The 24,606-nt window shown below is 46.5% G+C and overlaps 1 protein-coding gene across 9 annotated transcripts in view; it reads left to right on the top strand.

The window, feature by feature from the left end:
* Nucleotides 1–24,606, top strand: part of ARVCF (ARVCF delta catenin family member) — a 657,174-nt gene that overhangs the window by 475,867 nt on the left and 156,701 nt on the right. For all 9 annotated transcript variants that reach the window (XM_085633794.1, XM_085633790.1, XM_085633793.1 and 6 more), the window contains 2 exons: nt 2,553–3,052; nt 20,696–20,879. In XM_085633794.1, the coding sequence (XP_085489920.1) occupies nt 2,553–3,052; nt 20,696–20,879 (684 nt within the window). The remainder of the gene's footprint in view (nt 1–2,552; nt 3,053–20,695; nt 20,880–24,606) is intronic.

The following is a 24,606-nucleotide window of genomic DNA, read 5'->3' as shown; positions in this document are numbered from 1 at the left end:
CAGCCTAGCTTGCGACCAAGTGTGTGTCCTGCCTGAAGTCTTTAAAGAAAATAGTGCCTTGAGTCGATATTTAAAACCTAGGGAGTAACAGCACATGTAACAGGGGGTGCCCTCAGGGAGGTTGCAAGAAGAGACCAGGCGGTACTAAGGAGGGACTACTAAGCCCATTGACCACTGAAAAGCCACCATTTACAAAGGACAGGGACAGGAGCCAATTAAAAAGATGGGCGGAAAGTAGGGTGGAGCTTTATGCCCATATCTAGAATACATCATGTCTCAAAGAGACAGCGGAAGCTCTGCCTAGACGAGACCTAAAAACGTCTGGAACCTGGTATGTTATACCAGACCCTGGACGCACTACCGTAGAATTCTGTTTTAATATGTTGCTGCAATTTAAACTCAACTTAAAAGTTGAGTTTAAATTGTAGCAACATGTGAAAACAGTCTTCTATGGTAGTGCTGGATCGGTATACCTCACCAGGTTCCAGCCTTCTTTTGACATATATTCTATGCGCAAGGACGGAGTGCGATACCATGGCTGCACCAAGTCATTTGAGCATTCAAAGTCCGCCTACTGAAGTTTTGAGAGGAAATGTGGTGTGCATTCTGCCACCCTTTGAAACTTGAAAAGAATGGGGCATAACTTGCAAAATCACGGTTTTGTTTGCTGATTACCACGTTATGCCTCATTCCAACCCGTTCTCCAGGTTTTCTTTCCTGGTGAAATGTGAAAAATTACCCATTTGTGCTTTCCCCACACAGCTTGTGCTCCTTATTTGAACACAACCCTCATCACAAAGGGATCAGCTCTGAGTCCATACGTGTTTAAAACTGGACTCGTGCTTTCTGTCATCACCCCCTCATTGCCCAACCCATGGCCATCCAACGATTGGCCAGACACGTGCTACATCACAAGCATGCGTGCCAAGACTCAGTGAGGCTATAGCTGGCCCGTTTATGTTCCTTCCGTTTCATTTAAAATTACTTTTTGAAACCAAACTGTGCCTTTTGTAAATAAGTACTGTTCAGTGACCCAGTGGGGCAAAGGCACATTTTATTTTCTTCTGTTGCAGAATGAAGCCACCACCCCCTTTTGTTTTGATTTAAATATCTGCTGTGGTAGGCAGCACTTAAAAAAAACAACAACAACAAAAACTGACACTTGTTACTTGACTGTAAATTATGAAAACTGACTGCGCTTTGAGGGAGTTTCACAAATGGTGTTCAGAAATGTACTCCTGTAGGCTTACGCCAACAGCGGAATCCACAAAGGATGCCAGGGCTCCAGGAGGGAATGTGCAAGAGGTGCACAGTGGTTCTTGAATTCCTGGTGACCCCATGTTACTCCCACGTGTAGCTTACAAGTGCAGTTGCACACGCGAATCCCTGATTGTCGCCCCTAGGGAAAATATTTCTTCTCATGGAGAGATCCCTCTTGACCTCGAGGGGAGTAAATTAATGACTGTTTTCCGGGTGGGTTCGTTACAACCTTCAAAAAGTTTGTGATTACTTAAAAAAAACTTGCCAGTGGTTGCAAGTTCACCGCCTTTTGCTGGTGCTCCTCCCTGTAATGACCAAACCCGGCTATTCGTAGAAGAATTACTTGTACCTAAAATAAGGCCACTCTGGTGTCATTTTAAGTGGGAGTAAATTCACTTATGAGTGCATCTTCACTTTTGTGAATGACAAACATGAATTTATGTGCTGTTAAATGTTGGCAATTGCGCACCCTGGTCAGACCAGGGCACACAAACATCTGTGTGAATCCGGTCATTATATATATATATATATATATATATATATATAGGTTTGTAAAGTGACAATTCTCCAATTGGAGCCACTTCCGGTTGGAAAAGCAATGGCTGGAGGCCAAGGCACTTTACGCTCACCATTGTTGTCAATACAGACTGCTGATGGTAGAACAAATATAAGGCAAACAGTTCACGGGGCCCGCTAAGCCTACAAGCAGGATTCGGATGGCAGGTTGGGTAGCCAGGTGTTGAACCCGCTTCTATGACATCTTTGGGGGCACGTTGGGGTGAACTCTTCATTTGTTTTGAAGCATTGTTGTGAGTACTCAAATATTCGCAGGAGCTGGTGTACTATTGGATTGTGCCCCGACCGAACACACACACACGGTCAGGGGGTGGAGGTTGTTGGGTGTTGTTTCTTTATTATGGTTGATTGTCAAAGTTCATGTCCAAATGTGAATACGCTTGCAGCATCTGTTTGGACCATCCCAATGTCGGTTCGATCTGGAGGGAGGGTGAGATCCCCAATATCCAGGTATCTGGTGGCTGATTGGTCACATGCAGCTGCACTGTCTATGACTTCCTCGGCTGCCACAATGTGAAGTTATTGTATGCCATATGTCTTCATTTTGTCGATTGCACCAACAAAATATAAAATGCAATGAAGATATTTACAAAAAAATTGTTACAAGCAGTAACGGGTTCATAGGTGATACAGATGGAGAATTGTAGGTACAGAAGATGGCTGTGCTGATGGTCTCAGACCGATATTTCAAAATCTGCTGTTTTTTGTGTCACCAGGGGCTACGATGACCCAATCGAGACGGAAATGATCGACGAGAGAATCCCGTACCTACATGGAGGGTACGCAGCCCCGCTGGCACAGCCCGAGAAGGGCAGCCTGGCGAGCATTGACCGGTTGGGCAAGCGTTCGCCCTCCATCGACAGTATGCGCAAGGACCCCCGCTGGCGGGATCCTGACCTGCCTGAAGTTATCGCCATGCTGCACCACCCCATCGACCCGGTCAAGTCTAATGCGGCGGCCTACCTGCAGCACCTCTGCTATGAGAACGACAAAATCAAGAAGGAAGTGCGCCACCTGAAGGGCATTCCTATCCTCGTTGGGCTGCTGGACCACCCTAAGCCCGAGGTGCACCGCAAGGCCTGTGGCGCCCTGCGCAACATCTCCTATGGGCGGGACAATGAGAACAAAGTGTCCATCAAGAACTGCGACGGCATCCCGGCACTCATCCGACTTCTCAGGAAGACCAACGATATGGAGGTCCGGGAGCTCATCACAGGTAATGACCTTGGATCTACTGTTATTTTACTCATATTTGTGTAGTTACGTGACTCTCCGTGGGGTGGTCACTTGGTTCTTGTCTGAAGGGCATAGGCGCTCGGAGGGTATGTTGAACCACAGCTTTGGAAAGCTTAGTAATGAGCTGTACCTAACTAGGTAAATTTACTCCATTTTTGTGTAAGTGCAGTACATGCTGTTGCGTTCCCCTACGCAGATGCCCATGAGAACCCTGCTTTGTAACATGGTTTGAGAGCTGCATGCTGGTAAGTGGCAGGGGCTTGGTGCTGTGTTGGCTGAGTAAACACCAGAAGGTTTGTTGAGGTGGGCTGTGGTTGGTACTTGACGTGTGGATGTGAAGACTGTGGGGACATCTGTGAGTGTCTTGTTGAGTGTGACTTTGCCAGAAGGTTTGCTGTTGCACTATTCATTGTGAGTGATGACACAAGATGGGTGGGAATTTGAGGGGGTGGGGACCACGCTTATTTTAGTGGGTGTTGAGGCAGTGCACGCATTGTGTATATTTCTACCTTTTAGGACATCTGGTGGTAAAGATCTGTTGCCCAGGAGGCAGGTTCTCTGTGTTTGTTGCTGATGAAGTGTTTTATGTTGCCATGTCTAAGACTGTTTGTGCTCTGAGGGTTGCATAACTGTGGTGCATCTTAGGTTTATGGTGAAGAATTGAATTGTGGGTTTTGTTGACTTATCGATGCTTGTAATGGAGTGAAAGAGCATCACCCTGCCATCTGTATGGCCTTAGGCGTTGTGTTGTTTGCATGCAAATGGTGGTGTTTTTGGTGTGTTCTGTTGAAGTTGTGATTTGCTATAAACTAAAAGACGTTCATCTGTTTAGCCCAAGTTGCTTTGTTGACTGTAGGAGAATGTGGTGTTGGTGTCTATAGTGGCTTCTGTTGTTGCAGCTGAGTGCTGGATTGGAGGCTTGGAGTCCTGGGTGTGTTTAGTGGCGCCCTCTGTGGTACAGTTGTGTATGGCATATTCCTGATTTGTGTTGTGGGTGCTGTTCCACCCCGGATAAGCTGGTGCTGTGTAGGAGAGCGCGCCTGTGTGGCATTTGTTACTGTTTAGGTTGTATGCGTGGTAATGATGGTGGGATTGGTGCTTCTTGAATGTTCTGTTGAATTTTGCAGTGTTCGGTGTTGAGATGTTATATTTGTGGACTCGCGTGTGTTGAGCATTAGAGTTTTAGCCGATTGGTGCAGCACAAAATGTACTTTCTCTTACAACCAGCCAGTGCTGTAGTGTCAAAGCTTTAACTCTAGCTCCTTGCTGTGGTGCTACAGATGTTTTAAACAAGTTTGAAACCGTAACTGGGTCACTTACAGATGCTTCTTCTCTACAAGTTCTTATTTCTTATCTCTACAAGTCCCACAAACCGAGCATGATCCGCCCAGCAGCACCGCGACAGATACTGAAGTAGATTGATGTAATTAATAAAAGAGAGACAAGTCTATAAGGACCTATTACCTTCTGTTCATCCCCTGGCGCTGTGTTGGTTGCACAAGTGTGATTGTGGCGTGTGTCATACTCATGTGACTAGGCCTTTGTTGTCTCTGTTGTGTCAGCTGCTTTTGGGGGGGGGGGGTCTAATTGATTTAAGTGTGGAAAGAAGCAATGTAGCACCTTCCATAGCTCGGCTGATAGAGCTTAGAACTGTAACAGTGAACACCAATGCTATACAGATTGTTGCTGCATTTCAAACATTACATCAGATTATATAATGATAAAGTGATAGTTTGTGTGCTGATGGGTTCTCGTTTATCTCGTGTAGGTGGCGAGTGACTTTGCTTCTCTATGGCTTTTGGTCTGTGATAGTCTCATGAGAGTGTGGTGTGTTTTGTTGTGCAGTTTTGTTATATCGACTGCATTGTGTGCCAAGATTTGTCCACAGAGGCGTTTCTCATGTCTGTAAGAACTGCTGTCGGTTTAGTGCTGTTGGTGAGTGACACTTTGCAACTTTCTGGCCTTTAGTGCTGGTTTATTACACCTGAGTGAGGTGTGGGTACGTTGCAAGATAAGGTTACAGTGATGTGTTTGGTGTCAACAGAAACCACAATAGGTCTTTAGCACAAGCTCAGCCCTTGTTTGGTGCGGTTCTTGTGTTTGGTGCGGTTCTTGTGTTTGGTGCGGTTCTTGTGTTTGGTGCGGTTCTTGTGTTTGTTGCGGTTCTTGTGTTTGGTGCGGTTCTTGAGTTTGGTGCGGTTCTTGAGTTTGGTGCGGTTCTTGAGTTTGGTGCGGTTCTTGTGTTTTTGTGCGGTTCTTGTGTTTTTGTGCGGTTCTTGTGTTTTTGTGCGGTTCTTGTGTTTTTGTGCGGGTTTTGAGTTTGGTGCGGTTGTTGTGTTTGGTGCGGTTCTTGTGTTTGGTGCGGTTCTTGTGTTTGGTGCGGTTCTTGTGTTTGGTGCGGTTCTCGTGTTTGGTGCGGTTATTGTGTTTGGGGTGGGTTTTGAGTTTGGTGCGGGTTTTTCAGTTTGGTGCGGATCTTGAGTTTGGTGCGGGTCTTGAGTTCTAGTGTTTGGCACGGATTTTGTGTTTGGTCCGCTTCTTGTGTTCTTGTGTTTGGCCCGGTTCCCGTCTTTGGCCCGGTTCCCGTCTTTGGCCCGGTTCCCGTCTTTGGCCCGGTTCCCGTCTTTGGCCCGGTTCCCGTCTTTGGCCCGGTTCCCGTCTTTGGCCCGGTTCCCGTCTTTGGCCCGGTTCCCGTCTTTGGCCCGGTTCCCGTCTTTGGCCCGGTTCTCGTCTTTGGCCCAGTTCTCGTGTTTGGCCCAGTTCTTGAGTTCTTGGGTTTGGCCCGGTTCTTGAGTTTGGCCCGGTTCTTGTGTTTGGTGCGGTTCTTGTGTTTGGTGCGGTTCTTGTGTTTGGTGCGGTTCTTGTGTTTGGTGCAGTTCTTGTGTTTGGTGCGGTTCTCGTGTTTGGCCCGGTTCTCGTGTTTGGCCCGGTTCTCGTGTTTGGCCCGGTTCTCGTGTTTGGCCCGGTTCTCGTGTTTGGCCCAGTTCTCGTGTTTGGCCCAGTTCTTGAGTTCTTGGGTTTGGCCCGGTTCTTGAGTTCTTGGGTTTGGCCCGGTTCTTGAGTTCTTGGGTTTGGCCCGGTTCTTGAGTTCTTGGGTTTGGCCCGGTTCTTGTGTTTGGTGCGGTTCTTGTGTTTGGTGCGGTTCTTGTGTTTGGTGCGGTTCTTGTGTTTGGTGCGGTTCTTGTGTTTGGTGCGGTTCTTGTGTTTGGTGCGGTTCTTGTGTTTGGTGCGGTTCTTGTGTTTGGCCCGGTTCTCGTGTTTGGTGCTGTTCCAGTTGGATGTGCTGCCCTTTGTACTACCCTTCGTGTCTGTGAGTGGCGTGGGTGTGTTGTTGGTGCTCTACTTGCAATGCTCGTGTTTTGGTGTCAAGCTGTGGGATCTGTGGATCCTGGTGTGCTAAAGCTTGAAAGTTTAGACCAGTCATGCGTTGCAGCTGGTCTGGATAATCTGCAAATTCTTCTTCTTGCTCTGTTTGTGTTTAGTGCTTTAGGTGAGTGGAGCCTTGTGGTTTCGATGCCCTTTTACACTCTGCTGATTGCATGAGTTTAGTGTTGTGTTGGCGGTGTTGGGTTCCGTGTTTTTAACTTGTGGGGTTGGTACTAGATTCAGGTATTGTAAATTGTATCCAATTGAAGTTATGCATTCACTTGATTCCCCTCCTCTTGGTTAAGGGATGCATTGTGTATGAGTGAGTTAAGGTGTTAGACGTGAACCGTCGGTACATAGCACCAGGAGCTTAAGCACAGTTGTCCAGTTTTAAAAGCTGCTGTTGCTCGGTGAAACTTGATAACAGGGGTTCATAGTGTCTGTTTTGAAGCCTATCCAGGGACGTATGTCCCTTCTAATGCGCGTTAGTGAGTCTCTTTTTTCAGGCACTATTACAGTAGAGAGGTTTCGTTCTCACAGAGCGATCTCCTATGCACTGAACTAAACGATATCCAGAAGAAGTTACTCAAAGGATCACTGAGGTCGAGTCCGTCCTGGTAGGAACATCTCACCAGGGTGGGACGAGGTGGCAAATGATGAAGCATGTCGCATTACGTGAGTGAGCCATCCTCGTCCAATTCTAGGAATTGCCTTGAATTTAGGTAACGAACGACTATCAGCCCACAGAGAACTCATTGGGTCTCTGGTACTCGAACGACTAGCAGCACACAGAGAACTCATTGGGTCTCTGGTACGAGAACGACTAGCAGCACACAGAGAACTCATTGGGTCTCTGGTACTAAACCTGCTGACTTGCTGATCAAGCAAACAGCATTTCTCTGAGGGTATCACGCCAATGTTTGTGTTTGTTTGAGTTAGTAACTGCAGGCGTGAGCCCCATGGCACCCCTCTTGTCTCCCCTCTGTGATGGTGTAAATAGTGCAACGGGCCAATCAATATACAAATCGCACTAAGGATAAGTGTTTAAAAATTGTGATCTCTGAAAAGTTCCGGTGTCCTGTGAGGTTAAACTGAGTTGTTTAGTGTCAGAATCTCTCAGTTTTCCCTGACTCTGAAATCTTGTTGTGGACAGATCTTTTAGTGTTTCTCACTTGGGTCCAGGTCTCTGAAATAAGACCCTGAACACCAAAGCTGGTGCAGATGTACCACGGTCGTGTTTCTTTAAAGTGCCTCATGGCCGCCTCTCCCATTGGAGGAGCTACTAGACCCAGAATGCAGTGCGGACTGCAAGATGCAGCACCACAGCTCCAGGCGCCTCCTTTAACCTCTCTAGTGAGCGTGGTACCTGTCTCTTGGGTGACGCACCTCAGTTTGTACTCGTCTCTCAGGGAGCGCTTCTTGGCTGTACCCACACCCCAGTCTCCGTCGGTGTCGGATCATGCAAGCAGGGCGGCCTGAGCTGCGCTCCTTAGGGCTGGCACACAGCGTAGGGCCTTGGGGCAGGCGGGTCACGCCCCCCTGTTCAGGGGACTGGCCCCATGAGGCGTAGCCACCCTGCATCATAACAACCTCTTTATTTAGGCAGTTCTTGGGAGCCTGCTCCTACCGGAAGTGAGTCCACACTCCACACCACTGGTCCCACTCACTACAAGCTAAGGGCGGAAGTGGGATGCATACTCTTTTAAACGCGCCAACCATGCAGGGTGCACCCATCGTTTAACTTCCAAACACACTCGGATGTAAGGAAAGGTAAAGCTCGACGGAAGCCCGCTCTTCTCCATGTCACACCATATATAGCCTCTAACCTGACAGCAGTGCATGCTGGGTAACTCGGAGGGCGGTTGCAGGGCAACTCTGAGTGGAAAAAGAAGGTTGGTGCAGGGTGGTGGATTCCGTTCAGATAGGGTGACCACCTCCCTCTCACCAGGTCCCTCTCACACAGACAGGTGCGTCTCCCACTCTTACTGTTCACAGACAGCCAGAGAACCCCTACCTGTCTCTCCCATCGAACAGAAACTCAGCCTTTTCTTGTAGAGAAACTTAGTATTTGGGTTGAAGCAGAGTCTGTGCTCTAGTTCATACTCAGGTAACCTCAATATATGGTATTATTACCATGGGGTGCCATACACAAGGGTCACCCTCAGCCAAGCTGGATTGGTTTCTTTACTAGGAGGCTCTGAACTGTCTTGTCTTCTGTCACAAACCGCATGCCCGCCCCATCTTCTCCCCGCTGCTTAAACACGAGTTGCTTCACTCGCCCCCGTAACATCCCTCTGTCTGCCCTCCCAAAGATTCCATTCGATTTAGTCCAATTCCTTCCCCTGTTCTTACTTTTTCTTCCTCTTCATTTTGCTGGCACATATATTTTTCTTGCATTTTATGCCAATAAGACTGATCACATTTAGGATTTGGCGGAACAGCAGCCCTGCTGCAAATTGGCACAGCCGCATTGACCGTTCAGGTTAAAACGGTCTAAACATGCCACTACCTTTTAACTGAGTGTGAACACTAGTAAAATTAAAGAATTTGTATGATAGATGTCCACAACTCCGTTTTAACGTATGGGGGGGTCAGTTTATCTCCTTCACATTACGGGCCTTAGATGGTTGGTAGATATCACCTTCATTGATACACCTCACTCTTTTATTTATTTTTTCATATTAATTAGGGTTAGGTCACATTCTTTTCTGTCAAGAAAGTGCCAGTGATGACAGAGTGAGCCAGCTGGTGAGTACCAACCAGTTGCTCCATGGATGTTGCTTTCTGACCCACCTCACATTTTTTATATACATTTTTTAAATAAAAATGTTCTCTATCTTGTTAGCCCATTCTGAGTCTATAGGCTGGTGGGCTCCCGACTTGCCGTGGGTGGTTGATGAATTTTAATTATCTGAATATGGGAAGGCATGACTAGATAGCCAGCATTGCCGTGCCAAAGCAGTATGATACTTTTTCAAAAATTGTTCCAAAAAGTTTGTGTTTGTCTATAATCAGGCCTTTGTTTTTTTAAATAGCTGCTACCAAACCAACACCACGGTTACCCATCCCCGCCATGTTTAGAAGTGGGCGAACAACTGGAGTTGACCCTCAGTCCCTTGCAATGGGCCATATACCACAGGCCTCCACCCCGGCTGCATAAAGAAGTCCACCCTGTGTAGAGCTTTCCTTCAGCTTGTCCCTGCCCGGGTCCATAGTGCAGGACATGGCCAACCAGTTCTTAATTTGAGCCATGGTTTCCGGTGCTCTGCGCTGTCATTTAATTGTCAACACCAGCGCTTGTATCAGTCTGTCACAAGGTGCCGATGTCTGCTTAATTTAAAGATGGCCACAAAAACAGGTTATTATTAAATCTATATACATAAGAAAGGACTATTACCTGCCGCCCAAGCCATTCTTATAGCTTTGGCGGCTTGAAATAGTCTGGTTTGTCACACTTGTATGAGTGTGATGGTTAGCAGTTGTGTTGTTACTATCATTGGTGCTCTGGCAGGGGCAATGTGTGGTGTAAGCTGCAGTGGCATCCGGGAGCCATGGCACTTATTTTTTTGTTTACAAATTAAGTACTGTCAGGCCAACCAGGCAGGCAAATGAACCAGTAGCCCACAGATGCAAGAATAAAACTCCCACTGCATCGAGGCCATTCATTGTTTTTTCTTATTCAGAAACACTCTCTGCTTGCGAGACCCGTGTGGTGTTGATAAAAGCACTTTTGTCATAAATGAACAACTAGCATGGTGGGAAACTCATAGTAGCCCAGAGATCTGCTGCGGGTTGATGGTCGGAGGGCCTCGATGGATTGTCCGCCGGGGCCGGAATGACTCCCTTCATTTTACTCCTGGATTTGTCTTGCCCAGGCTGTTGTCCTGCTGTTGCCCCTTCCTCTTTAAATACCCCCTAGCGTGCTCACTTTCGTCTCCATGCTATTCGATGGGTATCTTTCCGTAATAGCCTTCAATCCATTGACTCGACACATCTGTCCTCTCTCTTTACTCTTCATATCCTCCCAAAGCTGGTTAGGGCCCCCAAACCACGCTGCCCAATCCAGATTATCATCTTTTCAAAGCAGATGGGTGAGTCGTTTTGACCTAAAATGTTATATTTATAGATTCGTATTTTGGGTAGAGTGTTGTTGAGTCTGGATAATTTAGGTTAGTGATTTCATTATCCATTGCAGGGATGGGTGCAATCTTCAGTTTCCGGGTTCGAATCCCAGTCAGGACTATTCAGCCTTTCATCCTTCAGAGGTTGATAAGTCCCACTAATCTGGGTATTAACCCTTAATTTTTAAGCCCCAGAAGCAATTCATATTGTAGTGTGCACCGACTGACAGTTCTGCAAACCTTGTGTAGGGGTGTCGATGCTCTTAGCCCCTCCTCACCCCACCCCATCCCCCTTTTCAGCTCTCATGCACACCTCCTGGTTTGTATATATTGGTCAGAGAGAGGCAGAAGCAGGGTTTGTGCAAGATTAGGCCAATGTAGGCAGCTGCCTCATGACGTCACCGCAGCAAGCTACAAGATGACATCAGATTACAACAAATTACCTAACAACTGTTTTTATTGTTTTGGGGGCATGGAGAGCACATGGACCGCAACATGTAAATGCACCTGTGGCCCCTGAGTTTGCAGAGAAGTTCTGCTCCTGTGCACTAACTCTCCTTTACTTCTACACCCTCCTGTCCACACCCTTCACCTCTCCTTCCTCTCTAGGGTGTTCAAAGCCACTCTGCCTTTACTCCCTGCCAAGCCCGCTGCCCCTTCACCCACACTCTTTTATTTTAATCCCACACCCTGCCCTCTTCTTTTATGTTCCCCATTTTCTTGTGTTCTCCTTCTCTCGCTCAAGACTTTCAGAGCGCTCTAAAGTGTGTGATGAATGACGTAGAAGTCGTATATAAAGTACAAAAACAATCATTTCTCATATTCTGAACACTGGTGCAGGGTTCTGTTCCATAGATTGCTGTTTCCTGCTCCCTCCGCCATCCATCCGTCACCCCATGAGCATTAATGCATCACCGATGCTGTTCCCACAGGGCCCTGGTGCTGTCCCGCCTCGCAGTGCCTCATCCTTTGACGCAGGAATAAGAAAAATGACCGGCAGCGGAAACTGATAAGGCGCCGCAATCTGTCCTGATTCACAACGCCTGTTCGCCACTGGCATGTGAAAAGCAATTTTTCCTCCGCTGTTAGTGATAAGCGCTGGATGTGAAACAAATATTCAGATCAGTTGGACAGGACCCAATTCCCAAGATATGGTTAAGACAAGCAATCGGACGTCAGTGTTGCCGCTGTCGTCGGCTGCTCTGTGTCTATATTGGTTTGCTTACCTCTGCGGCACGTGCTCGTTACATTAATAAACTACAGTTTGCAGTGCTGATGTGACATTAAGGCCGTTGTACCCAGCTGCCTTACGCCTTTATCTCAAAATGGCCACAAGAGGGCGCCATATTCCACCAAATGACATAAAAAAATGGCTTTTGTTTTTGCTAGTTGCAAATATTTACATAAGGCTCTGAAAATACTTTTCACTGGAGCACTGCCGCAATCTGGGGTGGTTTGCCTCTTCCACTGATTCTCAGACTTCAAGGAAACTTATAGCCGCTTGGGCGGAGTTTTAAGGCTTCTCAAAGAGTGTGGAGCGTGTTCAAACAGTCTGGACAAACGTGAAACTCTCAGTGGTCAATGCAGGGCAAGAGTCGGGGGTACACGCGGGTACACTGCATCCACCCACTCTTTTCACAGGGTGGACGCCGTCCCCCCTACTAAGATGTTGGGCCCCCACCATAAAATATGATGAACTTGTCCCAGTGTAATTCTGAAACACCAGGACACGTTCATCAGCTCCTGCACGTTGTCTGCTTTAGATTCCCAGCAGCAACGTGCAGACAGTTAGGGGGCTTTTTTCCCACCTCCAGCTGGGCAACGATAAAGACATAAGTTAGGGGCCATCAGGCCTCCTTTTGATCAAATGTGGGACTGGAGGCGTCCTGGAACCTCACAAATGCAAATACACCTGTGAGAAAACAAAAGCACACAGCTTGTAATCTCTTCACGTGTACTTAAGAGATGCATGCTTTTTATTTTTTTGTATAGAAGTGCATGCACCGTAACAATGTCAGATGGGTTGGTCTGTCTCAGTATTTACACAAATAACAATTTAAATAGCACTATTTTATTTCTTTTATAGCGCTACTCATCCCAATGCAGAGTGTCAGAGCACTTTACATAACATAACATACACATTATCCATTCCAAATAAATCATGTAAGTGTGTAAATTAATGTACAAGATGTTTTTTGCAGGAGGCAACTTAAAAAATATATATTTTATTGTATTTTCAGTTGGCATATGTTATAACATACACATATTAGAGCATCACTTCCAGTGAGGTCACTTCCTGTGATGCCACGTGGAATGTCACGCATCGTGACGTCATGTGCTTTGATAGCACGAGTCATGATGCCACTTGCATACTGCCTGACTTGGTCAGTCCCCCCACTTCTTTTTTTAAGACTTGTGCCCTGGGTCAATGTACAGCTCAGCCAAAAGAAGGGAAAAGAAGGGATGGTCAGTGAGCTCGCTAGGAAAATGGCCAAATGTCGCAAAAAATTGTACAGCAAATCGGAGAGGCAGCGCCCTCTGAATTCAAGGCCCAAAGCTTTGAGCCGAACCTTTAGGGGTGGGGGTAGAGCCTGGGTGTTGTGATGGAGGTGTTCTGAGGGGCCTGACTACTCTTCAGAATACTTAAAAACTGAGTTATTCAGACAGACCTTTGGCTCAGACCTTGAGGTTGTGGGGTTTAGCAAGGAGGTGCTGGGCATGGTGCCTTGCCTTGCATTCAGCTGGACTCCTTGTAGCAACCAATCTCTTGACAGCTACCTCTAACTTTACTTGTAGGGGCCTGGAATTTCACACAGTTGAATTTACTTTTCCCAAAAATATAAAACGTCTCTCTCACTTCTCTTTTCCACTGCCTTTCATTTGCCAGGATGCCCCTTTCAAGTGGATGTTTTATTTAGCACTCACGTTGAAGGAGGAGAGTGGTGCACCAAGCCCACAGATTCATGCCTTGGTTACGGAGGGTAGACTGATTTTATTGGCTCACAAGGCAGAGCAGACTTGCACTGGTTTTAGCTGCTTTTCCTCATGCAGCAGTTTTTATAGTAATAACAAGGTTGTAAATTTTGCAGCGTGAGCCTTTTCTGGATTCACATCTTGTGCATCATTCCGATATCAAATCAGTTTGATTTAGCACTTTAATATCTTCTTGAAATATGTTGTAAATGCTCCTTCTATCCCAGTTCATCACACCATGTCCTTTTCTTGGAACACACCGTCTTCCCTCGAAACGCCAGCTTTCCTCTTTAGTAGGCAAAAATAATTTTGACCTAAAACATGAGGGGCCGCATGACATAAAGTCCCCCGGAGGGGCCGTGGGGGGAAGGGCAACGGGCATTTGTGCCTGCTTCGCATGCCCCCGGGGCACTTTGGTATTACAGAAGGGGCCACAGATGCTTGTGCAGCCCCTTCTGTAATACTGATAGCGCCGGCGCACATAAAGCACCAGCGCTATCTGCAGGGAGTGGTTGCTCAGCACACGCGCCGTATTACAGACGGATTATATAAGAAAAAAATTTACCTATGCCTCTGGTGACTTCAACACTTATTCATATGAAGTAAGATAAACGAAAATTAATACGTTTATCCAAGCAATGATTTATGCCTTTTATTTATTTTATTTTTTAAATTAATATCTTTGATCACAAAAAGAACACATCATAAACTACACGAAATACCACATTGATATTTACACAATGAAAGTGAACAACGTGAAAAATGTGTTTTGACATACAATTATAAATAAACTCATAATAATCAAACATTGAAACCATCAAATACAATGTCACAAAAAACAATCATTATATACACAATACGAAATGCAAAGTTGTCAAACAAATTGATAGATTGGACAACTAACACCCTTATATTGGAATGTCAAATAAAAGGCATAAATCATTGCTTGGATAAACGTATTAATTTTCGTTTATCTTACTTCATATGAATAAGTGTTGAAGTCACCAGAGGCATAGGTAAAAAAATTTCTTATATAGTATAACTAGCCCTACCTACCCTCTAATCCTTTGGGCTAAACCCCTCCTTTTTTGATAGTATTACAGCCGCAGGCACAGAGGCAAAGAAGCTGTCAGGAGGCCTAAAAAAGTAGGGCAATGCTAGTGCACCCCCTGAGAGCAGCCCTCTGGAGGGGAGAAAGGGGGTCACATAGTCCCCCCCCCCAGACATCCCCTTGTAGGCGGGTGCAGTCACTGACTGCACCCACCTGCAAAGGGACCTATTAATCGCCTTAAAAAGTGCAGGTGGGTTGCCGCCTGCACTGTGAAAACACGGAGCACCTTTAAAGCAGACGCTCCGATTTAAAAATGAATGCGCTACTCTGGGGGCAGCGCGAGTTTGCAGCTGCCCTGGGGGCACCACATTCTGTGTAGTAGGGTGCCCTTTCCCTGTTTGTGCCTGGCGCGCCTGTGTTAAACTGCACCCTATACATAACAGGGCCTCAGCATGTCATGCTCTTAAGGTACACACATGTGTACCTTAATGCCAGTTTTTCATTTCTAGTAAATAAACGTGTTCCCAAATTTCAGGTTATTGTCTGAAAATGCGCTCATTTTTGTTCTCATATTTCAGGCTCTCATTTTCGTGAGCCGATCATTGCCAACCTGTGCCCACGGATCCCATCACTTGGCATTCGTTGTCTTCGTGTGCCCCCTGTATCTCCCTTCAGCCCGCCATCTATTGGTGTGGTCCTTTCCCCGCCTATTGGCCATGATCTGATGCGTTCCATGCCTCCTGGTGCCAGTAATGCTGCCTTGCATGCACACACACATTTTACACACCCACATACACACAAACTCGCACACCCCCAGCAAGCACCAGCTCATGGGGAAGATTTGCGTCTGCATTCTGATGTGGGGGAGCAGGTTAGGATAATGAGTGGGGCACAGCCAGGTGGCACCACGCCACAAGACCCTACCTCTTACCTCAGCCTCATTCAATCTCTCAAACTATCCTGGCACCTTGGAAGGTGACATTCTAGCACGAGGTCTCTTCCTTTCAACTGTCCCTTAAGTGGGTGATTCCCATTTTTTTCCTTATCCAGAAATGACGTTTCTTCCCCTTTCTGGGTATATTTCCCGCCCTCGTCTCAAAGCGCTCTGGACTTTGATGAATACATTTTACGGGTATTACCGGGTTACTTCTTTGTGCTCATTTGAAGCACTGAATTAACATAAATTCTAGTGAGGTCATGTTTTTTAAAGTAGCAATAAAGTAGGGCCCATGAGGGCCACTCTGGTCTCTGGCTGCAAAACTATCAGTAGGAAGCCCAGCCAGAAGTGTTCAGTGTCTGAGCCTCGGCCCTGCAGTGGGGGACTGGACAGCTCCTCAGGTAGGGAGCCAAGGTAGGTGACACAGGGAGGCTGGCAGGGGTGCAGTTATAAACCCCTCCCCCACCCCCTGCATCCTCCCTGGCGTGAAGCACTCATCAAAGGCAGGTGAGTTGTGGGGCATGCCTCCTGAGGTGGACCCGCCCACATTCGTTTATTTTTCACCTTCTTAGCAAGGTAAAATACTTTTAATGGGGTCACCAGCCATGCAAACTTTCCTCATCTTCAAAATTGTTGTCCTCCATTGCCTTGAGTGGAATTACTTTGATTGGCTGAGGTTGGCAGACTGTCTGTCTGCTCTCAACCAATCAGAGGATGAAGTAGCGAAGACGAAGGGCTTCCACTGGAACGAGGGCTGTTTCATTCACCAATCTCTGTACATGGAAAACTGAGGCCCCCTAACTGTCCCTGGCGCTTGGGCGCTGCCTGTGAATGTGAACTAGGGTTGCACACGTATGTGCTCTCCATTCGCACACGGGCAGTCAGCATATAAGACTGTGACCAAGACCGTGGCTGTAACTATGTCCATGTCTGATGCCTGCAGTAAACCTCCACTCCACTCACACTACTCCATGCTTGGGCTGCGCAGGCGAATAAAAGGTAACTTAGCGCGCTCGAGTGCCATTCGAACCACCACAGCACGCCACATTGCTTTATCACTGGCACTGCTTGTACCAGGCCATGTGTCATGGGCACGAAGAGTGGCATAGCAAAGAAAATGTGCCCCTTGCTCTGGTTTTGTCAGTAAACAACAGCCATAATTGGAGTGCGGTGGGTTCTTTCCACCCAAGGACCCTGGTGCTACTGAGCATGCTGCACTAATGACAGCTACAGCCGTGGATATAAGGAACCCTGCTGCCATGTGCCTCACCTGAGTGGACAAGGATGGGCAGCTTTCTTACTGTCACAGTGGCAGCCATCACAAGGGGTGAGGCTTCACACACAACCCCCTGACAGGGCAGCCGCCACTCAACTGAGTTTAAAGAAACGAGTCTCTGATGTGTGGGTTGGAGAGCTGGCGAGGATGGATGTAGTGATGAGGGCTGTGTGAATCCCTGACACTTCACTTCCGCAAACTCTGTCAATGTACATGAATGTATCCCTATGCAAACTTTATGAAGACTACGATTTACAACAACGCGAGTGGAAAGATGAGCAACAGTGGGGTTTGTGGGACTTTTTTCAGCCTATAAAGTTGAATACCACCTGCCTGTTTTAAGTCGAGTCTACCAGACAGGTTACCAGAGACCTGTTGTGGACTTACCAAGAACTTCTAGGATTTACACCCCACCCATTGCTTACCATGGACTGGCGTATTGTTACTTTCACTTGCTTGCATCTTATTTGATGTTTTTCCTTGTCCCCGCTTGCTCATCTTGTTTTTATCCCCCCTCCCATGGACATTACCTCTTTCCCTTCTCTGATTGGCTGGCTTCCATCCTTCCACTGCTCACTTTTAGGGAACTTTTTTAATTTCTTGGTTGAGCACTCCTTGAGGGTGCATGTTCTCCACCTCTCTGATTTTCTCCCCGTGGGCCCGCGTGCTCCCTGCAAATGTTCATCACTGCTCGGTTTCTTTCTCATGTACTTACCTCCTGGCAATCAGAGTTGTTTTTGCTCTCTTGTCCCTCTCTCACTGATTTTCGTCTGCTTCTCGCTCTTTTGTGTGCTTCTCCTCCACCCTTGCACTAGCTGTTCATCTTTCCCACAGCCCTGTTTTCTCGTATCCGCGTGTGCTTCTTCGCCTGCCCCAGGTTGCGGTCTCTTTCGTGTGATGCCTCCCCCTCTTCGCCCCCTCCTGCTCCCCCTCTTTCGCGCGTCTGTTGCGCTTTTGCTCTAAAATAAACTTTATTTTGTTCTTATTGAACCAAGTGTCATCCACCATCTTGGATAGGTAAATAAAAACAGCTTCAGCATATGGCGCCTGTGCCATTCTTCTGTAGCGCGCATGCCTTCTGACGCATGGGCGCACCAGTTGAATTGTATGACTGCCAGTATTGCAGATTTTTAATTTGTTATGTTATTTTGACTATGCAACATAGCGTCAGAAAAAAAAATCCAACACGGTAGAACATTGCCAAAACCATTTGGTCACAAAGACGAAACCTGTTGGTTTTGCCAATTCTTGTTCATTTCTACTGCTGAAAACATAACTCACGAATCGGTGTTTTGGGCCAAGTGGCCAGTATTTTCCCACAACTTTCTTTTTTTTGTAGCAGAACAAGTTTTCCTATGTAAAATAGAAGTTCAAAATTTGACACAGCACAAAAAACAAGACGTTCTCCGCCGCTTCTGATGTACAAGTCTCAGAAAAGATACAAGGGTGGTGATGTAGATTTAAGAGGAGATTTTTGTATCTGTGTTAAGAGAATCCATGTTGACTATGTCTGTAGAAAAAGACTGTACACTGAGCTGTGTTTCCACACCTGAGTGTTTTCCTGGGGTCTCCCACGGGTAGTATTTCTGGCTACGCCCATGCGCCACTTCCGCCAACGCCAGGCTGGCAAATCACACTGCCTAGAACTTCAGCTATGGCTCTAAACCCGAGGAAAATCGACCTCTCATGGAGTGGGTTTAAATAATATATATATATATATATATATATATATATATATCATTCAGAGCAGCTGCATAACAGCGCAGGATATTGTTTAAAAGGGAGGCGTGACCCGCAATGCCTCTTTCGACCTCCTAGCCTCTGATGAAGTGAAGCCACGAAACGCGTAAGGCTGTGGTCGTATGCTTAATTAAGGACTGAGATTGGATGGCATGCATACCATTTAAAGCTTTTACGGGGAAAAGCGGAGTTGCGTTCGAGTGCTGCTTACTTTGTTGGACACCCCACTGAGCCTTGATATATATATTTATTCTTATTCACACCACACATTACTGCGTTCAGCAACTGTTGATTGATTAAAAAGGAAGTTTATTGTTGGCTACACGCACAGCTGCCTCATTTCCCAGGCCCATGCTTTCCTGGATATGGTATTCCCAGTTAATCTTTTAGAATTCTGGGACACGTAGTCTCCTTGTCTTAGAATCTGGACTTGTAGTCCTCGTTTTATACTGATTTGAATAAGACTACAGGTCCCATCATCCTAAGAAAAAACTGGGACTGGCCAAATTAGTTGGTCGTTGATCTGGAGAACTTGGCAGCTATGTGAATACTCTGGACAGTGGCGCGCGGGGCTAGGGGGTGAGTGGCTTGGTGTTGATTTGTTGCTGTGTCTTGGAGGGAGAGGGTCGGGGAGCGGTTCACTCTGTTTCTTGCTTTATTTCAGTTCAAGGCACCACTGGTGCTAAACATCTCTAACATGAGAGTTTAAAATAGGTCCAAAAGCTGGGAACGGGAACAACATTTCATCTTTAAACAAGATACACTTGAAGTGAGGAGGCACTTCTATGTTATGCTATGAATCTGTTAAAAAGTGAATAAAAAGTCTCCTTTTAGTAACTGAATGAGCGCAGAGAGGGTCAACGGGGTCGACGGGGTAGAGGGCCTCGTATAAAGAAACTGAGCTCCGATCACAGGAGGGGATCTCTGGTCCCCTATCTTTCTACTTACAGAGGGAGCTGGGATCTCCCTTATGCACCTTTGCTTCCCTAACAGGAGTGACCGAGGAGTCCACCTCGCACCAGGACTGAGATTGTAAAAACCTGGGGACCAGAGACCCTCTCTCAAGAGGGGGCACTAGGGATCCTCTCTCAGAACTAGGGGCAAAATTTATTTCAAACCCAGTGGACAGGAGATCCTCTCTTCGAATCAGTGGCACCAGAGACCCTTTCGCAGATCTGTGGGACCAAAGATTCTTCCTCAGAACAGATGGGTCAGAGGTCCTCTCTGAGACCTGGCCGATATGAGATCCTCTCTGAGACCCGGCAGATAAGAGGTCCTCTAATGAGACCCGGCAGATAAGAGATCCTCTCTGAGACCCGGCAGATAAGAGATCCTCTCTGAGACCCGGCAGATAAGAGATCCTCTGAAACCTGGCAGATAAGTGATCCTCTGAGACCCGGCAGATAAGAGATCCTCTCTGAGACCCGGCAGATAAGAGATCCTCTCTGAGACCCGGCAGATAAGAGATCCTCTCTGAGACCCGGCAGATAAGAGATCCTCTGAAACCTGGCAGATAAGTGATCCTCTGAGACCCGGCAGATAAGAGATCCTCTCTGAGACCCGGCAGATAAGAGATCCTCTCTGAGACCCGGCAGATAAGAGATCCTCTGAGACTCAGCAGATAAGAGATCCTCTCTGAGACCCGGCAGATAAGTGATCCTCTCTGAGACCCGGCAGATAAGAGATTCTCTGAGACTCAGCAGATAAGAGATCCTCTCTGGAACCCGGCAGATAAAAGATCCTCTCTTAGAATCAGTGGGACCCCAGATCAAGAAACTAGAAACAGCACCCATGAATTCTAAATCTTCATGTGTTTAGTGATCCTTTGTTGTGCTCCTCCCAAAATACATTTGTTGTAACATGTGTGATGGAGAAATGGACAGACATGCTGGAGACCAGTTGCATGTACCCTGAAGCTTCAACAGGCTGTGAGGGATTTAGCTTTCCTACTTTTGAAAAGATTGTTTTGTCCCAAGGTCATGTTCTCTGACTCCCTGATTGTTTTTCTCATAATCTCCCTTTGTGGCCGCCTGATTCTTTTCTCTTCTAGTCCTGGGCTCCATATTCTACCTTTGTTCCCAACCTTTTGTCCTTCCACCTTGCCCACGTTTCTCTCCCACTTCCAGCCTTTGACCCCTGTTTGCTTGTCTCTCCCCAAGGCACCCTGTGGAACCTGTCCTCCTACGAGCCCCTGAAGATGGTGATCATCAACCACGGCCTGCAGACCCTCACCAACGAGGTGATTATCCCTCACTCTGGTTGGGAACACGACCCCAATGAGGACTCCAAGCCCCGGGACGCAGAGTGGACCACCGTCTTCAAGAACACCTCGGGGTGTTTGAGGTACGTCTTACTGGTGTCCGTTTAGGCACAGCTCTGGGTGTGTCTTCAAGCGCACCTGTAGAAGTTTGATTATAGGTCTCTTCAAGCACACCTCCAGGTGTTTGGGGCACATCGCTCTGGTGTATCTTTATCCACATCCCTGGATGTTTGACTTGTATCTCTTTAAGCACACCCATAGATGCTGATATAGGTATCTTCAAGCACATCTAAGGAAGTGCGATATAAGTGTCTTCAAGCACACCTCCAGGTGTTTGGGGTACACCGCTCTGGAGTATCTTTATCCACATCCCTGGGTGTTTGACGTATGTCTCTTTAAGCACACCTATAGATGCTGATATAGGTATCTTCAAGCACATCTAAAGAAGTGTGATATAAGTGTCTTCAAGCACACCTCCAGGTGTTTGAGGTACATCTCTCTGGAGTATCTTTATCCACATCCCTGGGTGTTTGACGTATGTCTCTTTAAGCCCACCTATAGATGCTGATATAGGTATCTTCAAGCACATCTAAAGAAGTGTGATATAAGTGTCTTCAAGCACACCTCCAGGTGTTTGGGGCACATCTCTCTGGAGCATCTTTATCCACATCCCTGGGTGTTTGATTTATGTCTCTTTAAGCACACCTATAGATGCTGATATAGGTATCTTCAAGCACATCTAAAGAAGTGTGATATAAGTGTCTTCAAGCACACCTCCAGGTGTTTGGGGTACACCGCTCTGGAGTATCTTTATCCACATCCCTGGATGTTTGACGTATGTCTCTTTAAGCACACCTATAGATGCTGATATAGGTATCTTCAAGCACATCTAAAGAAGTGTGATATAAGTGTCTTCAAGCACACCTCCAGGTGTTTGGGGCACATCTCTCTGGAGCATCTTTATCCACATCCCTGGGTGTTTGATTTATGTCTCTTTAAGCACACCTATAGATGCTGATATAGGTATCTTCAAGCACATCTAAAGAAGTGTGATATAAGTGTCTTCAAGCACACCTCCAGGTGTTTGGGGTACACCGCTCTGGAGTATCTTTATCCACATCCCTGGATGTTTGACTTATGTCTCTTTAAGCACACCTATAGATGCTGATATAGGTATCTTCAAGCACATCTAAAGAAGTGCGATATAAGTGTCTTCAAGCAGCTCCAGGTGTTTGAGGTACACCGCTCTGGAGTATCTTTATCCACATCCCTGGATGTTTGACGTATGTCTCTTTAAGCACACCTATAGATGCTGATATAGGTATCTTCAAGCACATCTAAAGAAGTGTGATATAAGTGTCTTCAAGCACACCTCCAGGTGTTTGAGGTACATCGCTCTGGAGTATCTTTATCCACATCCCTGGGTGTTTGACGTATGTCTCTTTAAGCCCACCTATAGATGCTGATATAGGTATCTTCAAGCACATCTAAAGAAGTGTGATATAAGTGTCTTCAAGCACACCTCCAGGTGTTTGAGGTACATCTCTCTGGAGTATCTTTATCCACATCCCTGGATGTTTGACGTATGTCTCTTTAAGCAGACCTATAGATGCTGATATAGGTATCTTCAAGCACATCTAAAGAAGTGTGATATAAGTGTCTTCAAGCACACCTCCAGGTGTTTGAGGTACATCGCTCTGGAGTATCTTTATCCACATCCCTGGGTGTTTGACGTATGTCTCTTTAAGCACACCTATAGATGCTGATATAGGTATCTTCAAGCACATCTAAAGAAGTGTGATATAAGTGTCTTCAAGCACACCTCCAGGTGTTTGGGGCACATCTCTCTGGAGTATCTTTATCCACATCCCTGGATGTTTGACTTATGTCTCTTTAAGCACACCTATAGATGCTGATATAGGTATCTTCAAGCACATCTAAAGAAGTGTGATATAAGTGTCTTCAAGCACACCTCCAGGTGTTTGAGTTTCATCTCTCTGGTGTCTCTTTTTCCTCACCACTAGATGTTTGATATTTGTCTCACCGATGTCGATGGACCAAGGGTTTGCTGTCTTTCCTGTGTCTGATTGCGTTAGAAAGCCACACCTTTATCCCTGTTGTGAGTGCAGCCATGTCTTTAGATCTCTTGAAGACGCAAGAGCCTCCATGGAGTGCCTGGTGGAAGCATTGTTGAACTGATAGAAAGGCTAAATAGTTTGTGACTAGCTAGACATCAGTGTTTCACGTACAGGTGATCTCTTTCAGGTGTTACCAGGTACCAAACCCAGGGGATCCGTTGCTGGGGGATTGGGCTCCTAGTCTCTTTGGTGCTGACATCAGCATCTTTCATGGCAAGCATCGGAAGCCTGGCAAGACCTGAGCCCTGGGTGCATTGGGGAGTCTCCCTACCTCTCTATAGAACCTAGGCCCACTGTGGTCTTCAAATTCACCCCCCCATCCCCACGCTGTACCACCACAGACTTGTTGGCACTCTGTACCTTTTCAGGTTCAAATGGCTGCTTATCCTAGCGGTGATCGCACTGTGGTTAACACGCTGTTTCTTGATCGGCAAAGAGTAAGGTGTCTGTCAGATGAGTTGTCTACCATCTCGCACCCTTGCAATGGGCTGCACATTCAGACACCGGGCCAACAAGTAGAGCGACAATATGTGTCTGTATCTTAACAAATAAGTTAATAATGGGCAACCATACTATAGTTTAATCTGTATTGATGAAAAAATTGCCTTGAGAACAGTTGTAGTGATAACTTGTGTCGGCTCCATCAGATGACAACTGAGACTAAAAGAACAACGATGTCACTTGTCATCGGCTGCTAATTTAGTAACATTGTATTCTGGACTTGGGAAGGACATTCTTGCCTCCTGTATGTTCCGTGCATGCCTGACATGTTATATCATACTAAGAAAGCAGTTATTGGAGTGATTGACAATAAAAAGGATCATTTGCATGGTCAAAGGAAATGCATCTTGTATTATGTTTTGCAGTTTTAACTAATTTATTGTGCTCCAGACAGCTAGTGTTATTAAATGCCAGTGATGAGTCTGTCATCACTCCTGGTACGCTTTCTGGTAGCAGAGGTGCAGCCTGTTCCAGCACGGCATGGACTTAACTCTTGTCTACCTTGTACATCGTACAATCAGCCCCTGTAGCTCAGGGATGTGCAGTTTATTAGTACCACTGACAGGAGCAGCTAGTAGAGTATTTAACAATGATCTGTGTTATTTTAAACCACCACGAACAACGTAACACAGGTAGATGAGGGAAAAGAAAAGTGAATTTGTAAAACGACCTCGCAGTGTCTTAAACATATTATGGACTTTTTTCTCTTCCAACTACTTGTATGACGGACATTTCTTGAGGGGTATGTCTACTGTATTGTAGTGTCCTGAGGACCTCAAAATGGTGTATTAAATATGGGTTATATTGGTTTATTGCCCACTTTCTATCATAAAAACAGATACATATCAAGCAGAGCTTCAGAGGTATGCCGACATGTTTCTGCCCTTCTTTTAAGGCATATTCAGGTCCGGGGCATTCACCAAGGCAGTTTGGTCCCCTGATGTCCCTATTGTCACCCTGTCCGTCTCGTATAGAGTGCCAAGACTTAGCTCGTGCACGTAAAATGGAAAGTGCGTGGGCTACACTTTGCCTGAGATGGTGCAGATGCAATGGTCACTGTGACAAGGAGTGCCTCGATTCTGGACCTACCAGATCAGACCTGAAGCCTTGCTGATTTTACCGCTTCACTGCTATTCCTCAGTGCAGGGTCGATATTTCCAATGAGGAGTAG

Source organism: Triturus cristatus, chromosome 11 (genome assembly GCF_964204655.1).
Source record: "Triturus cristatus chromosome 11, aTriCri1.1, whole genome shotgun sequence".
NCBI classification, from domain to species: Eukaryota; Metazoa; Chordata; class Amphibia; order Caudata; family Salamandridae; genus Triturus; species Triturus cristatus.
This window is presented reverse-complemented; position numbering and strand designations above follow the sequence as displayed.